Source organism: Carcharhinus amblyrhynchos, chromosome 10 (genome assembly GCF_965287045.1).
Source record: "Carcharhinus amblyrhynchos chromosome 10, sCarAmb.v2.hapA, whole genome shotgun sequence".
In the NCBI taxonomy this organism is placed as follows: domain Eukaryota; kingdom Metazoa; phylum Chordata; class Chondrichthyes; order Carcharhiniformes; family Carcharhinidae; genus Carcharhinus; species Carcharhinus amblyrhynchos.
In genome coordinates, this window is record NC_137333.1 from 40,787,664 (window position 1) to 40,805,435 (window position 17,772).

At 43.5% G+C, this 17,772-nt stretch overlaps 1 protein-coding gene across 1 annotated transcript in view; it reads right to left on the reverse strand.

Moving 5' to 3' along the window:
- LOC145348875 (protein diaphanous homolog 3-like) overlaps positions 1-17,772 on the reverse strand; it is a 527,933-nt gene that overhangs the window by 87,232 nt on the left and 422,929 nt on the right. Inside the window, exons 26-27 of the mRNA XM_080196908.1 lie at positions 3,038-3,133; positions 2,489-2,548 (exon numbers count right to left, since the gene is read on the reverse strand). Coding sequence (XP_080053034.1) covers positions 2,489-2,548; positions 3,038-3,133 — 156 coding nt within the window. The remainder of the gene's footprint in view (positions 1-2,488; positions 2,549-3,037; positions 3,134-17,772) is intronic.

A 17,772-nucleotide genomic window follows, 5' to 3' on the forward strand; every position in this document is an offset into this window, starting at 1 on the left:
AATACGTTTAAACAAGAAAAAATGCCCATACACTGTTGATTTTCTGTATCTAAATACTGCCAGCACTGCATGCATTTTCAACACACACTGAAGGCAATGAATATTATTATGGTAAATGGGATAGCAATTGTGTTACATGAAATAGTTAGTTTTTTATGATTGGCTGCTCTTCATAGTGAGGAAAAATAGTATCACAGTGAATAAGACAGTTTTAAACTTTGTTCGTTGGCATCACAATTTAGCATTCTCACATCAGGTAATGCAAGAATCCAGTGCTGACAAAGATCATCTCAGTTCTGCCCCAATTAATTTACCTAAGCCCAACCTCTGAACAGAAGCCCTTGCTCTACAGAATCCACCATTGCCATATTTTTACTTGGCAAATGACCTACATCTAAGGTTTCTTGTAATGAGGCTTTCAATCAATGTGTGTTCAAGTATGTGCAGCTTTGAGAAGCATGTAGTTGGGAATTGGGCTGAATTAATTTCTAAACACAATTTCCTTGGTATGCCTACAGCAAGCAAAAGCCAGAATGTTACCCTATTGAACAGGACACAGGCTCTGATGAGATTCTGCTCTTAAGTGAGATCAGGTTGCCACACTTACTCCCCACAGCTCCATTCATTTTGTTGCATTTCCTGTGGAGGATTTTATGCTGTACATTTTTATTATATTAACAGGTTGCACCAAAGATTGCTGGTTTGAATTGAACAATTATAAACATGCATTAGGATATTTTCCAACCATAAGTTTTTTTTCCTGATAGAGAACACAAATGAAAATAACATTTACTCCCAATATTTAGCTTTTTTTCCCCCCTTTTAAATAATATATATTTCAATGTAATTCCAACAAAGGAAGGAACAAAGTTAATTCAAAATACAGGCATTTGTTTCTTAATATATTAAATGGGCAAAAAAAGTAACAAAATATGCAAGAAAAAGTAAAAGCTATGATTTTGCAGAAATTCACAAAATGTCACACTTAAAAGTTTAAAATCTGATTTTGAAGCTGCAATAACTTCAAGTTAACAGTAATCTAACATAGTGATGTTGATCCTGAAAGTTACACTGCCCTTACAGGAGATCTGAAAGAGATGCTCAAAATCTTGAGGGGTCTAGACAGAGTAGGTAGGAAGGTACTGTTTCCAATGACAGCAGGGTCAAGAACTAGGGGACACCAATTCAAGGTGATTGGCAAAAGAAGGTGATAGGAGGGAAAACATCTTTATGCCAAATGGTAGCGATCTGGAATGCACTGCCTTAAAGTGTAGCAGAAGCTGATTCATTTGTAGCTTTCAAAGGAAAATTGGGCATTTATCTGGAGAGAAGAAAATTGCTGGGCTGTGGGGAAAAGCCAGTGGCTCTGGACCAGCTGAGTAGCTCTTACAGAGCCTGCAGGGACACAATGGACCAAATGGCCCCCTTATGTGCTATAAGAATTCTAAAACTCGAAGCATCTCTGAAGGACAAAGACACACCACATTTCCACCTTCGACATTGTCAGTAATCCCGTCCATGTTCCTTGTGCTGTATTTTGCAATTAATTTGGTTGATTGATCCAGAGTAACACAAGCTTTACTGCTAAATCATCATAGAAATTAGCTGATATATACTTTAGATTATTTGCTGGAGTTTTGTTCCAACTTTGACTGACAATTCTACAAAGAACTGATCTAAACTAGCAGATATTCACAAAGACCCCATACACAGAATGTTAAATTAGAACTGAAAAGTGGGACCCAATCTAGATAATTGGAATACAGAATAAACAGAAGATGTAACAATAAATGGGCTCTGTTGATCAGAAGGCTGAGCCTTCTTTACAAAAATATATTACCTATGAGATCAAACGAGGTTTGAAAAGAACATAATGCACTTTAGTTCAAAGATTTTTACTCTTAATTTTAATTTTAAATTTCCCTTAGCCCAGTTGTAGAATAATATATTCACTAGACCTTACCGACATGATAAATTGCATTGAACAAAATACAATTTGGGTGGATTTTCCATTCTTCCCACAGACAAGACAGGATCTTCTGATCCCAAAGGTGACACTCCCCATTCCTCCCAACCCCAAGCAGGCTCCCTGGCAATGGGAAGGCAAGCTATCAAAATGGCAGAGGACTTAAGCAGGTCTGGAGGATCGTGCCAACAGCCAACAGTGGGTTACCTCTGCCATCGCTGTGTCTGTGTGTGTGTGTGTGTGTGTGTGTGTGTGTGTGTGTGTGTGTGTGTGTGTGTGTGTGTGTGTGTGTGTGTGTGTGTGTGTGTTGAGGAGTGGGAGGACTGGTAAATCCTGCCATTTGTATCTAAAAAGTAACTTTAAGTGGGTCCCTCCTGTGTGCAAAAAATGAAATACAGGAATTTAAAGTAGTTCATTTCTGTGAAACGAAAATAGGTGGCAAATACAAAAGTCCCAAAATAATTCAGGTGAGTTGTGCACAATTATAGAGAGAAGCCGGCATATTACAAAGTTATGCTTTACCCTGGTTCCAAGTCTTCAAAACAGGCCACTGAGAATTTGGACTTCCACTTAGTCGAATATCTGAAAGAGCCACAACACAAAGAAATGAAACTGTAATGGTAGTAACTAGCAAAACATGTCAAAATATTGAAAAATGTATAATTTTTAGGATCTCTCTCTGGTGGTTACAAATAGCAGGCACATAAATTAAACACTTGATTCATTGGGAGACTTTGTGAATTTTGATAGTTAATTGTATCAAGGCTTCAGGGATGAATTACATATGTTTCTGAACATGAAACTTGTCACAATGAGCACATAAAGTTTACTTCACAGCATTGATTTGCAAATAAGTAGTGACAACAGCCAAGTGGAATTAACATCTTTCTGACATGAGCCATCAGAAGAGGAAGATTAATCATGCTCCTGGCATTGACAGGTTCTGCGTCTCACAGTACTATGTATCTCTATTTTAGTCTCTTTTCTAAAAAGTTCATTTTCTGGAGAATAGTATGAGCACTATCCACCTTAACTCCCTTAGAAGCAACATCAAATAGGTACAGAACTCACCTTTAGGTCTTGGTGTCCGTTTCCTTCGGTCTCTGAATGCAGCACCTGACTGCAGGGCCTCTAGCAGGCTATCCATCACACCTGTCTCATCACCCTCTGTGGAAAAGGATTGAGGGAATTTTATCAGCCTCGAGGGTTACCATAGCAATGTCAAACAGAACAGGGAAAGATCACTATGTTATGACTAAAACCAGCAGTTTCTGAACTAGACAAGCCCTTAACTTTGTCATAAATCAACTTTCTTTTTTTTAACCAAGATTAGTCATGTTTTAGGTTTGTTCATAGCCATTAAATAAAGACCAAAGTTGAATTGATTCACCTGTGACTACTGCTTTCAATGGGGAAGATCAACAGCCACAATGAACAGATTTTGTCACACAATGAGATGCATAACAACTAGAACTGCCTGCTAGTTTTTGCATGTTAAAGAGCTCCACTGCTAATAGACTGCCGTGCTGATTGAACAATTGTCATGGAAAATGAAAAGACTTACTCCACATATCAGAAATAAAGGTCAATGCAATCTACTATTTATGTCACATTCTTGTCATGTTTTCTCTCCACTTCACTGGTCTCACAGAGATGATGAGGCTGGTATTAATGCAATCAATCATTCTTTAACACATCTCAAAAGCTAATACTTCCTGTATTGGCATTTTGTTTTACAGACAAGAAAGCTTATATCAGAAAAATGAAGGTTTTATCTAAACAAATCACCTGCAAAAGGTTGAGGACCTTGTTGACCTTTATTTATTGTATTTAATTTTAAATGGAATCATTGGGTCTGAAGATCACCTGTCATTTAAAGCAAACAACTTATCTAAATATTCCTTGAATTCAATGTTAGATAATTTTGCCTCAAAAACCTATACTTGGAAGCAAGAAAATAAAGTGATCATGAATACATTTCCTGTATGATATAGTGTGGTCTGGTCAATAACCAACAGAACATAGCATCAGAAAAGGAACTCAATGTTGATACATTAGTTTTATGCAAATATTTGAAGACAAGTTTAACACAACAAATCTTAAATATTTTATTCTAGCTATGCTACTGAGATGACTTTATCATGTCAAATATAATGTATTTATGTATTAAAAGCATTACAAGTATTGTGCCCTGAATTTTCAACATGACAAAAGTAATAAGTTGTCAACATCCTCTCCTGTTAGTTTTGATTATGTGATGGCAGTTTCAGTGTGGCCTCGTTGTCCACATAATGGGTTATAGCTGAGGTGTCGGAGACCAAATCCAGAAGTTCCTAAACCCAGAATCTACCATTTACATGGGACAGGGAGAGCAAGGAAGGGCAGCAGATTGTAGCTTTCACATCCACGGTTCACGTATTGAAGTGCAGCTGGGATGTCCAAAACATGACGTGTGGGCTTTGGACTGTGCAGAAGAACATCAAAAGCTGCCCGAGTTCTTTGCAGAGGTAGGGTACCCTTTTGGAGAGATAAGATACCCCTTATGGATGGATCCAGAGACATTTAGAGGAGAGGTCAGGTGTTCTTTGGGCGATTTCAAGTGACCTTTTGGAGAGATAAAATGCCCTTTGAGATTGTTGAAAGAAGATATGAATATGCACAAAAATTGGATAAACTTATTGCAACTGTCAAGATTATTGTAATTGTCAAGCTGACAAAGGATTTAAATCTCCTGACCTTTATTTTTTTACTCACTGCTGTGCAAAAGAAAATCCGTGCTTGCTGTTTAGTCTCATACATTATTCAATGTCGGTTGACATAAAGCTGAGTCTTATCATACGATTTGTGCTGCTTGACGGATTTCACAACCTACTGTTATCGGAGTAGTGTGCCTGTCAGTTCACAGTTTGAGATATTTCAGCAGGCTGTGGAAAAGGCCTACCTGCCTGCCAAGTGCTTAAACAGTCTTTAAAATGAGGCTATGAATATAAATGTTTGCTTTCATAAGAAGTAGCTGAAAGGAGGCAAATGTAGTGAATGGGTTTTTAAACATTGACCTCATCAACAGACACTTAAGAACTTTATTTTATTTCATCTCGGTATGGATTGTGAGCTCTTCCTGTGATGAATACTGGATGAGTTGACATGGAGAGTCTGATGGCAAAGGGTTGTGGGTAGTGGACATGGGTTGACATGGACAGTATGAAAGGCCAAGAAGGCCAGGTGGAAGAGCAAGAGCAGGTAGGAGGGAATAAGGGGTCATGGGGGAATGGGGAGAGGGTCATAAGTTAGCACAGAGAGTATGAAGGGTCGTGGATGATGGTGGGTGGCATGAGGTGACATAGGTTGACATGGATGAGGCACGGGGTATGTGGGGCAGTCAGTGGTGGTGAGTTTCGGAGGGCTTTTTTATTATATTGCTTTTTGTAAGAGCTGTATTAAAAGTGCTGGAGTACCAAGGTGGGCCTTTTCCACAGCCTGCCTCTGCACCCAATGGTTCCTTGTGGCAGTCTCCAAACACGTTCTGGGGACAGCAGGCATAGCTCCAGTTATCACTTGCATTCCTACCCACTAACGGAATGAAAATCCCACTGTCCAGAGAATTTCCTCCCAAGTTGAGTTTGCAGAACCAGAAATTTTCCTTTCTGCTGTTTTGAATGCATAAATAATGTTAAGGTAAGCTACAGAAGGCTGAAAATTAATGGGCTTCTTCAACTGAAAGCCTGAACCAAGTTAAAAAGAAACATTTATTGGCTTATTAATATCATGATCTAAATAACAAATACAGCAAAGATTCCTTTTTTTTAAACTAGTTTTAACTAATGCCATTGCATTTTGAGGGGCACAGACTAACTATGTTACATGAAAGGCAAGAAGCACTTGTGCAAGTCTATGAACAGTATGTGCAAGCAAACAGATTTAATCTTTACTTCATCTTTACATAATAGAATTCATGATATATTGAAAAGGCTCAGTGAAGGAGCAGCCAATACGGTGAAATGGATAGATATGGAGCTAAACTATATGAGGTGTCAGATTCCTCAATCCCCCTCCACAGCTGAAGAGTTGGGTGCAGGGACCCCACCAATAGAGGACACTGGCTGCCCCAATGTTATTTAAATTGGCCATTCATAGGCTGAAGGCAGTCTGCCATCCTGCTGGATTAGGAAGTCCTGTCTCAAAGGACAGCTGGTGTCGTGGTTCCCCAAGACGACAACTGATTTCATCCGATTGAAACAGAGAGTCTGAGTCGTAATCCTCCAAGCAGTAGACTTTATTCTCCAACACAAGACAATAAAGCCGGGATGTCCGGAACATTCTGATGAACTGTTCGCTTACAGTCTTTTTATGCTCACTACAACTCCATACCCTGAGATCCTTATCTTACTTTCAAGGTTGATCTTTTTAGTCACCCAGACAGTTCTGCTTGTGCAATAATCATGGCTTAACTGGCTTAGACCGAATAATAAAGAGAACATATTTACTCTTTCCTTTCAGCCATAATCACATGGGGTTGAGTTACTAAACAACAATCATTGTATAGCTAATTACATTAGGTAACAAACATTGATTTGATTAATCATGCTGGTCTCATCACATCTCACATTTTAACCCCATCTCATTGTACAAATTTTAATTTCAAGTTTCAGAACAAATTCTTTCACATGTTCCCCCTTTGAGACTACCTTCTAGTCTCATCTTAGTTCCCAAAATGCTAACTCAGGTAGTCGCTTTGTTTAATCCTCTTCACATACACGTACTCCTGTCATATTTACAAGCAATGTGGGGGAGCCAAATATTTTGGTCAGGGATCAATGTCCCCATTCTAACTTTATCATGGCCTGTCTATCTAAGTCCTGATTTTTAGGTTGCTCCCCCAGATTACCTGCCGCTAACAGTTATCAGCCAAAAACCTTCCCACTCTTGTCTAGGGAAGGGAAAAAGACTGATCACTGTGTACATACTAAGTTTCCTGGCCTCAATGGGCATCGGTAAGGTGTTGTTGCTTCCGTAAACGCGACCCCCCCCCCCCACCCCCCGCCCTGTTATGCTGCTATTTCACAGAATGATGAGTTTCCGTTTCGATCAAGGTTATTGTGAGTCCATTCAGCGGGGGCAGCTTGACACTTCCCCATTCCTTTGTTTCTTTTTTGGGAGATTGGTTGCGAGTTACTTGTGTCACCATCTGTCGCACTGTTAGTCACAATGCGCTGCCTTCTACTTGCAAAGTCGTGGGGGAGACTTTGGTGACTTCAAATGGTCCTTCTCTTCTGGGTTTGTTCCAGCGCCTCCGAAACTTTCTGATGTATACTCGATCTCCAGGTTTGATCTGGCATTCCGCTGCCGGACTCTCCTGCTCCTTGGCTTTTTCCTGTTCAAATATAGTTCTACGTATAACAGTTAATTGTCGTATATACTCTCTTGTATCCTGATCTAAGAATTCTAGCGTAGGGCCCCCCGATCCTCTAATCTTTGGTACCGGCATTACTCTTCCTGTCAACATCTCATGTGGGCTCATAAGAACATAAGAAATAGGAGCAGGAGTAGGCCATCTAGCCCTTCGAGCCTGCCCCGCCATTCAATAAGATCATGGCTGATCTGTCGTGGCTCAGTTCCACTTTCCCGCCCTCTCCCCATAACCCTTAATCCCCTCTCTTATCAAAAACCCATCAACCCGCGTCTTAAAAATATTTAGCGAGGCAGCCTCCACCACTTCAACGGGCAGAGAATTCCAGAGATTCACCACCCTTTGAGTGAAGAAGTTCCTCCTGAACTCCGTTCTAAGCAGCCCCCCCTTTATCTTGAGGCTGTGCCCCCTAGTCCTACTGTCTTTTTTGAGCGGGAAGAGTCTCTCCACCTCTATCCTATCCATCCCATTCATCATCTTATACGTCTCAATGAGATCTCCCCTCATTCTTCTAAACTCTAACAAGTACAAGCCTAGTTTATTCAGCCTCTCCTCATAGCTCAATCCCCTCAACTCCGGTATCAGCCTAGTAAACCTCTTCTGCACTCCCTCCAAGGCTAAAATATCTTTGCGCAGGTGCGGCGCCCAAAACTGCACACAGTACTCCAGCTGCGGCCTCACCAATGCCCTATACAGCTGCAGCAAGACCTCCCTACTTTTATATTCAATCCCCCTCGCTATGAAGGCCAGCATCCCATTCGCCTTCCTGACCACCTGCTGCACCTGCAAGCTGGGTTTTTGCGACTCATGCACAAGGGCTCCGAGGTCCCTCTGCACTGTCGCCTGCTGCAGTTTTTCACCACGTAAGTAATAATCCTTCCTACCATTATTCCTACCAAAGTGGACCACCTCACACTTGCCAACATTAAATTCCATTTGCCATTTCCTGGCCCATTCGCCCAGCCTATCTAGATCCTTCTGCAGACTCTCCACACCCTCCGCACAATTTGCCGTTCCCCCAATCTTGGTGTCATCAGCAAATTTCGACACCCTACACTCGGTTCCCTCCTCCAGATCATCTATATAAGTGGTAAAAAGCTGAGGCCCCAGCACCAACCCCTGGGGCACTCCACTAGTCACCATCCGCCAATCCGAATAGCACCCGTTGACCCCCACTCTCTGCCTCCCATTTGACAACCAATCTTCTATCCACGCTAACACCCTACCCCCGACCTTCTGCAATAACCTCTTGTGAGGTACTTTGTCAAACGCCTTCTGAAAATCCAGAAAGACCACATCCACCGGCTCTCCTCTATCCACCGCCCTAGACACATCCTCATAGAACTCCAGTAAATTTGTCAGACATGACTTCCCTTTAATGAAACCGTGCTGCATCTGCTCTATCAAGCAACTCCCTTCAAGATGCCTCGCAATTTCCTCCTTAATGACGGATTCTAACATTTTACCTACCACAGACGTTAAACTAACCGGCCTATAATTCCCCGCCTTTTGCCTGGCACCCTTCTTAAACAACGGCGTAACATTAGCCGTTTTCCAATCTTCCGGCACTTCCCCGGAATCCAGCGACGTCTGGAAAATAACCACCAAGGCATCCACTATCACCTCCGCCATTTCTTTCAGAACCCTCGGATGCATTCCATCCGGTCCTGGGGACTTGTCCACAATCAGCCCCTCCAGTCTGTCGAGCACTGCTTCTCTAGTAACAGTAATGTCATTAAGACCCTCCAGTCCTAACACCCTTCCATCGCTAACACCCAGCAAATTATTCACGTCCTCCTCCGTGAAGACAGAAACAAAAAAGTTATTCAATACCTTAGCCATATCCCCATCCCCTACCACTAGCTCCCCTTTCTCATCCTCTAGACGACCAACGTTCACCCTAGCCAGCCTCTTCCTTTTTATATATTTATAAAAACTCTTGCTATCCTTTTTTATATTAAGCGCTAGCCCAGCTTCATAGTTTCTCCTACCCTCCTTTATCAACTTCTTTGTCAATCTTTGTTGACATTTAAACCTCTCCCAATCCTCTTCTCGCCCACTACTCTTAGCTACTCTAAATTCCTCCGCTTTTAATTTAACACTTTCCTTCACCTCCTTCGTTATCCACGACTTATTACCTCTCCTCCTACGGTCCTTTTTGACCATCGGAATAAATTTCTGCTGAGCACCAAGAAAGATCTCCTTAAAGATCCTCCACTGCTCCTCAGCAGACCCTCCCTCCAACGTGCTCCCCCAGTCAACATTCGCCAATTCTTCTCTCATCCTACCGTACTCCCCTCTATTCAAACAAAGGACGCGTGTCCGGGAACCCACTTTCTCCTCCTCCATCTGCACCAGAAACTCCACCATACAATGATCACCTCTCCAAGAGGATCCTTCACCGCAAGGTCCCTAATTCTACCCGCCTCATTACATAGCACCAGATCCAAGATAGCTCGCTCCCTCGTCAGCTCCAACACACACTGTTCAAGGAAATTATCCCGGCAGCATTCCAAGAACTCCTCCTCGAGCCCACCGCGTCCAACATGGGTCGACCAATCAATATGCAGATTGAAATCCCCCATAACTACGGCCGTCCCATTCCTGCACGCCGCACTTATTTGCGCGTTAACAGCCCGCCCCACCTCCAGATCATTATACGGGGGCCTATAGACGACACCCACCAGCGTCTTCCTCCCTTTGCTGTTCCTAATCTCCACCCACAATGATTCCACTTTCTGCTCTTTGGCTCCAATATCATCCCTTGTTACCACCTTGATGCTATCCTTAATCAGCAGAGCTACGCCACCCCCTCTTTCTTTCTGCCTATCCTTCCTAAACACTTGATACTCCTGGACATTCAGCTCCCAGTCCCTGTCACCTTGCAGCCACGTCTCTGTAATGGCCACCAGATCGTATCCATTTGTGTCGATCTGCGCCACCAGCTCATCCACTTTATTCCGAATGCTTCGTGCATTCAGATAAAGCGCTTTCATCCCAGCCTTCACCTGGACCCTATTTGCCGTAACGCCACCAACCATACTCACGCCCCCTACTCCCTCTATTATTGGGACATCCTTGGCCTCTTCCCTTACCTGTACCCTATCCTTAACTTTAGACCTCGTAACGTCACCTACCCTCGCACCCTCCCCCCCCCTAATTAGTTTAAAGCCCTGTCTACAGTCCTCTTTACTCGATTCGCCAGCACTCTGGTCCCAGCACAGTTCAGACCAACCCCATCCCGCCCGAACAGGTCCCACCTACCCCAATACTGGTGCCAATGCCCCATAAATTCAAACCCATTCCTCCCACATCAATCCCTGAGCCACCCATTCACTTCCTTAATCCTGTCAACCCTATGCCCGTCTGCACTCGGTTCAGGCAGTAGCCCAGAGATAACCACCTTGTCGGTTCTACTTTTTAATTCCATTCCCAGCTTTTCATACTCCCTCCCCAGATCCTCAGTCCGCACTTTGCCTACGTCGCCGGCACCCACATGTACCACAACGACTGGATTCTCACCCTCCCACTCCAGGTTTCTCTGCAGCCCAGCTGCGACATCCTGTACCCGAGCACCAGGCAGACAACACACCCTTCTGTGCACTTTGTCATTGTGACAAAGGACAGTGTCAATACCCTTCACCCCACTATCCCCAATCACTAATACGTTCCTTTTCCCCTTCTCTTTGCCTATGTCCTGCTGCATCACTGTACCGTGTGCAGTTTGCTCACCAACCTCACCTGCCTCGTCCTCTTCCAGACTGGAAGCAAGAACCTCAAACCTGTTATGCAGATTAAGAGGCTGAGGCCTCCGCTCCTCACCCCCTTCCTCCTCCCAGCTCCTCCCTCTTGTCCCTGACCCTTAGAGTTAGCTAGTCTAGGGGGGTTGGATGTCACTTGCACCCCATTGACAATGGCACCCTCTCTCCCCTGGCTCAAATGCGTGATTCTATTTTCTTGACTTCTGTATTGCATTAGTGCTAGCGGCAGGGCATCAATCCAATTTTTCCCTGTTTCACTGCAAATCTTACTTATTTTAGCCTTAAGGGTCCCATTTGCTCTTTCCACCATTCCTTGAGATTGAGGATGATATACACGCCCAAACTTCTGCTTTATTTGGAGTGCCGAGAGAGTCTCTCTCACTGCCCTTCTGATAAAAGCAGATCCATTGTCCGAACTTAATTGCATAGGTATGCCAAATCTTGGGATAATTTCTTTTGACAGGAAGTTAATCACCGTTCCAGATCCTTGATCTTTGGATGGCGTTGCTTCTATCCATCTACTGAATCTGTCAATAATCACTAACATGTATCTTTTCCCTCTTACCACCTTTCCCATATCCACATAGTCCATGCATAGGTGTTTAAATGGTCCTTCGGGAATTGGTATGTGCCGTATTGGAACAGTAATACTCTTCCTAATGTTATTTTGGGCACACACCTCACACTGGCCCAATATATAGTCAATTGAATTTTGCAAGTATGGTGACCAAAATCCTTCTCTTTTAATTTTCCTGGCTACCTCTCCTCTTGCGCAGTGGTCAACCCCGTGTACTTCGCTGATTAGTACGGTTAGTAATGATGTGGGTGCTATGATCAATCCCTCCCCATTTCTCCATAGTCCATCATGTTGTCCCTGTATTGCTTCCCTGTCTCTCCACATTGTTTTTTCGGCTATGGTGGCTTCCTCCTGTAATTGTGCCACATCTTCTAGGGTGGTTTGGGGATCAACGTTCCCCACCCCTGGTCCGGGGTGTGGTCTCGCTACTTCTACTGGGGCTATCGTGGTCATAATACATCCTGACGCTTCTTTGGCTGCTTTATCGGCTTTGGCATTTCCCTGGGTAACATTATCCATTCCCTTCTTATGCGCCTGACACTTGATTATAGACAACTCCCTTGGACCCATCATAGCCTGTATTAATGTTCTAATTTGGCTTTCATGTTGTATTGGTCCTCCTCCACTTTTTTTGAATCCCCTTTGTCTCCATATTGCTCCAAACAGGTGGCACACTCCATGTGTGTAAGCTGAATCAGTATAGATCTCTACTGCTTCCCCTTCTGCCAGTTCACATGCTCTGGTCAGTGCTTTAAGTTCTGCTAACTGGGCCGAGCAAGGGTGCTCACACCTTTCTGCCTCTACTACTTCAAATGTTTCCCCTCTTTGCTCAACTATAGCATAGCCCGCGTGATTCCCAACATGGTCCCTGTAACATGAGCCATCAATATATAGTGTTCTTTTTCCTTCTGTGTCTAATCTATCTGCCTTCAGGTCTTTTCTTAGTTTCATAAATGTTCTTGTTTCCCTCATACACTCATGCTCTTCTCCCTCATGGGGCAGTGGCATGTAATCGGCTGGGTTAACCTTATTACATTTCGTTATCGTAATATCGGGGAAGGTGGTCAACATTCGAAAAAACAATGAATTCTGGCAGGCGTGAGTACAAATTTCCCTTGTTCAATTAGTTCAGCTATTTTGTGGTGTACATGTATGTTTATCGGATACCCCATTGTGATCGTGGCTGCCTTTTCGTATGCCCACCAGGCTGCCGCCAGGCCTTGATAACAAGGGGGGTATCCCATAGCTACATCATCTAGCTTGATGCTATAGTAAGCTATGGCCTGCCTTCTCCTGCCTTTACAACTTTCCTGCATTAGTACTGCTGTAGCAAACCCTGCTTCCCGGTTACTTACAAAAAGGTCAAAGGGTTTATTATATATGGGCAAAGCCAACGCAGGTGCCTGTGCCATTTCTTTCTTTATGTTTTCAAATGCTTCTGAGGCCTCCCTATCCCATATCAGTTTTGCTTTTAGTTCTTCACATCCCGCCTCCTTCATTATCTTCCGCAACGCCTGTGTCTTTTCTGCGTAGCTCTCTACCCATTCTGAACTGAATCCTGTCATTCCCAAGAATGTCATCATTTGCCCCACCGTCTGTGGTTTTGGAACTTTCAATACCGCTTCTATCTGCTGTGAGGCTATCCTCTTTTGTCCTGCTGATATTTCCCTTCCGAGGTATTCTACCTTTCTTTGACACAGCTGCAGCTTTTTCCTGGATACTATGTGCCCTCCTTCCGCTAGTCTTTCTAATAGTTTTAGACTATCCTTCCTGCACTGTTCTCTTGTTTCTGTACATAATAATAAATCATCCACATATTGTATCAATGTTCCTTCCAGCTGTATCCCTTCTAAATCTGCTCTCAATACCTGATTAAATACGTGCGGTGAATGCTTAAATCCTTGGGGCATCCTATTATATGTGTATTGTTTTCCTTCATATGTGAATGCAAACAGATACTGGCTTGTTTGGGCTAATGGCACACTGAAGAATGCTGAACATAGGTCTATCACAGTAAACCATTTGCTCTCAGGTGGCATATTAGTTGACAGGTTGTAAGGGTTTGGTACTTCCACTGGCCTGTCTTCCACTACCTCATTGACTGCCCTTAGGTCACGCACCAACCTCCATTTTTCCCCATCCGCCTTTTTCACTGGTAGTAATGGCGTATTGCATCTGCTCTGGGTTTCCTTCAACACTCCTGCTTCTATCAGTTCCCTAATTGTTCCTCTAATTCCTTCTACTGCTTCTACCTTGATGGGATATTGCGGTCTATATGGTCCCTGACATCCTGTTTTTAACCTGACTTCCACTGGAGTAGCGTTTTTGACTCTTCCCACATCAGTGTCCTGTCTGGACCACAGCTCCTGTGGAAGGGAATTCAAATCTCTTTCTAAGCCTTCTCTCCACTCCTGTTCTTGTTCCTCCTCTTTTACCTCTATTCTTACCTGTTTCGGTTTCCTGAAACGTCCAAAGTTATTTTTATCATTTGTCCATCAGAGGATATCCAAATATCTATATTGTCTGTCTGAACAAATTCTAATTCTCGTGCTCTAAGTACCATTGGTCCCAGGTCCTTCAATCTATACCCAGGATTCACTTTCAATGTAACATGTGGTTCTGCCCCAGGTATAGAGAACCATTTGTTCACCCATTCATTCCTCACAATTGTAAGGGCTGCTCCCTCTGGTCCAATTAAAACGCTTCCTGATTTTACTTCCTGTTCTTGTCCTGTCTCCTTTCCCCACTTCTCCTGTATCTCGGGTTTCTGTTCTTCATCAAATATCATTGTACTGCGTAATTCTGTTTCCGGCCATTCGGCTTGTGGAATTTGTGCTTCCACAAACTTTCCCCAAATTCCCCACGCTCGTTCTTTGACTTGGTCTCCTATGTCCCCCAACCAATATACATTGGCCCATTCTTCCCCTTGTATTCTAAGGGGATACATTCCTGTTAGGTTAATTCCCTGATTTGTACATTCTAACTTTAGTCCTAATCCTAAGATTGCATCTCTCCCTCGTAGGTTTAATGGTGTTTTATCACACACTAATACAGGTACATAGGCAATTTTGTTTCCGATGGTGACAGGTACCGGCGTCGTCATCTGAGTTAACGTTACTTTCCCCGAGAACCCCACAGTTTTCACAAACTGGTTTGACAACAGTAGGTGATCTGCATACTTTGCCTGTATGCACGTGCACGTAGCGCCGGTATCTATCATCATGGGGACCTCAACCCCTCCTACTCTAACACTCACTACGGGTTCTTGGTCAGCTGTATCCGTTATCTGTACGTACTGTCCTACCATTTTGGGGTTCTCTGGGCCTCCCTATAGAGAACCTTGATAGTTCACTGGTCCTTGGAACATTAGGGGGTTGCTCCATCCCCCCAACACTAGCTGCCTTTCCTCATCTTCACTACTGTCCTCTGCCTCCGCCTCTTCCTCCGTTTTTTCCTTTTTTCATTCCTTCTCTGGGGACTTCCATTCCCATTTCTCCCCATACTTCCATACGTCCCCCCATTTCTGCGTTCCCCAACATCTTTCCTCTACATCCCTTCCTTTCCTTTTACTCTCTTTCGTTCTAATTTCTCTCCCCTCTGGCTTTCCTTTTACTGTTTCACTTTCCTCTCTATTCAGACTTTTTCTCACCTTCCCTTCACATTCCCTTTCAGCGCTTCTCCATCCTTTTCTCGATTCATCTTTAATTTTATAATTTTTTAGTATCCCCTTCTGATCTTCGCATCTCTCTATGCACCACATGCCCCCTTCTGACCACCGCGTGTTTGACTTACTCGTCCTCTTAGTCCATTTTTTGGAAATGTGTGCTATGTCCCCTCTGAGGGCTGGAAATTTATCCCCTAATATCTCCACCGGTGTTCTAGCCTTGCTTGCCATTATCCGTACCCTTGAGTTACTATCGTGAATTCTGTTGTTTAATTCGTCGGAATTTGGCACTATAGTTATTATCACACAATGTACCAATTTTCCTTGGTCAGTCCCCTGTTTACTTCTCCCTTGTGCTTCCCTTGTTAACGTTTGTACTTCTAACCGAGGTCCTGATATCCACTTTCCCGTTATACCCTTTCCTGGTACTATCTTTCTTTTCCTGTCTTAAGGGTAGTATGCTCTTGTTCGTCTATGTGTATTAGAGCCCTACACGGGCCAGGTTTCTTTATTAATTCTCCTAGCGTGTCTGTCTCTATTTTGTTTATCCAACTTCTGTTTGTTATTCCTTCCCAATTTACGTATGGACATTCATTTCTTACCTCATCCAAATTAACTATATGCATAAATCCTCTCAATCCAATGTCTTTTCCGTTTTTATACTGCTCCCTAATTCCTCCTCCAACTTGCTTTGCGAATCTTCCTTTTAAAATAGTTGTGCTCGCTCCGCTACTCAGGGACTGTGTCAGTGCAGTCTCTCCAAGCTGTTTGTGGTTATTTTGAATATGTCCCGAATCCCTCATTGATCATCACTCCCGCCTTACTATCTCACGCTACTCTACTCAGATAGATCTTTTACTGTCTCTTATTAACCTTTAACTACCTCCCTCTCTTCTTCTGCCGATTTGTGCTTCTGTGGTTCTAACTACCGTATCAGGTAGGAGAACAATCCCTCTCATAGACCTCTCCCCCTCTCGGTTGACGTCCTTTACCCGAGGTCCTGGGTAGGTTTGGACTGGCAGGCCTTCCTACACTTACTCTCCTTGGGCAAGTCGTAACCTGGAATCCCACTCCAAACCGCTCGACTAACCTAGTTGCATCAATCAGCGTTCGGTTTTTTTGCGTCTCACTTTTTACCCATTCACAGACAATACAGTATTCGCAGCTTGCTTTGCATGCAAAACTCTACCCTTCAGATCGGACTCAGTCTCTCAAAGTGTTTTACACAATTTAATTTTACCTATGCAGGATGTCTTTTGGGTTGGGGAGATCCAGGACCGGCAGAGAGCCGGGTGCGCCGGGCCTCGAGATCCCTTTTCTGACAACAAGGATTTACATGCAATATAAGTCTGCTCACCTTGCTGTCAGAATGCCGGCTTTGGGATCTCCAGCCCCGGTCGGACCACTGTCCCCGCCGCTCCTTCCAGATGCTATTTTCCGGGTGATCTCGCACCAGCCCTGCTCGCAGCACCAATTTTGTTGTGGTTCCCCAAGACGACAACTGATTTCATCCGATTGAAACAGAGAGTCTGAGTCGTAATCCTCCAAGCAGTAGACTTTATTCTCCAACACAAGACAATAAAGCCGGGATGTCCGGAACATTCCGACGAACTGTTCGCTTACAGTCTTTTTATTCTCACTACAACTCCATACCCTGAGATCCTTATCTTACTTTCAAGGTTGACCTTTTTAGTCACCCAGACAGTTCTGCTTGTGCAATAATCATGGCTTAACTGGCTTAGACCAAATAATAAAGAGGACATATTTACTTTACTCTTTCCTTTCAGCTATAATCACATGGAGTTGAGTTACTAAACAACAATCATTGTATAGCTAATTACATTAGGTAACAAACATTGATTTGATTAATCATGCTGGTCTCATCACATCTCACATTTTAACCCCATCTCATTGTACAAATTTTAATTACAAGTTTCGGAGCAAATTCTTTCACACTGGCTAATCAGAGCCTATTGGCTCTCCAGGACTATGAGAAGAAGCATGCGACATTGGATTAGGATTTTGGCACGTGTTACTGGGGGTCACATGTATGTTGATCGCATATCAATCAATCAACCCCTACCCACCCACCCACCCACACACAGTGTACCAATCACCTCAGCTCCAACCTATTATGTTGACAATGATGGCACACTGAAACTGCCTTCACATGACCAAAACTAACAGAAGAGTAGTTGCCACTTTATTACTCCATGAGAGAATTGGACAAGAAAATTTAGGACCACCAACACATCATCCAACAAGAAGGGAGGCACTTTGCATCAAACAGACAGTCACCTCGGGCAGTAAAGAGGGGCTCATTTGTTTTCACCTCAAGATTTCTTCCCTACAGAAGCTCAGTAACAATTTTGCATGAAAAACACAAACTTTCAACCT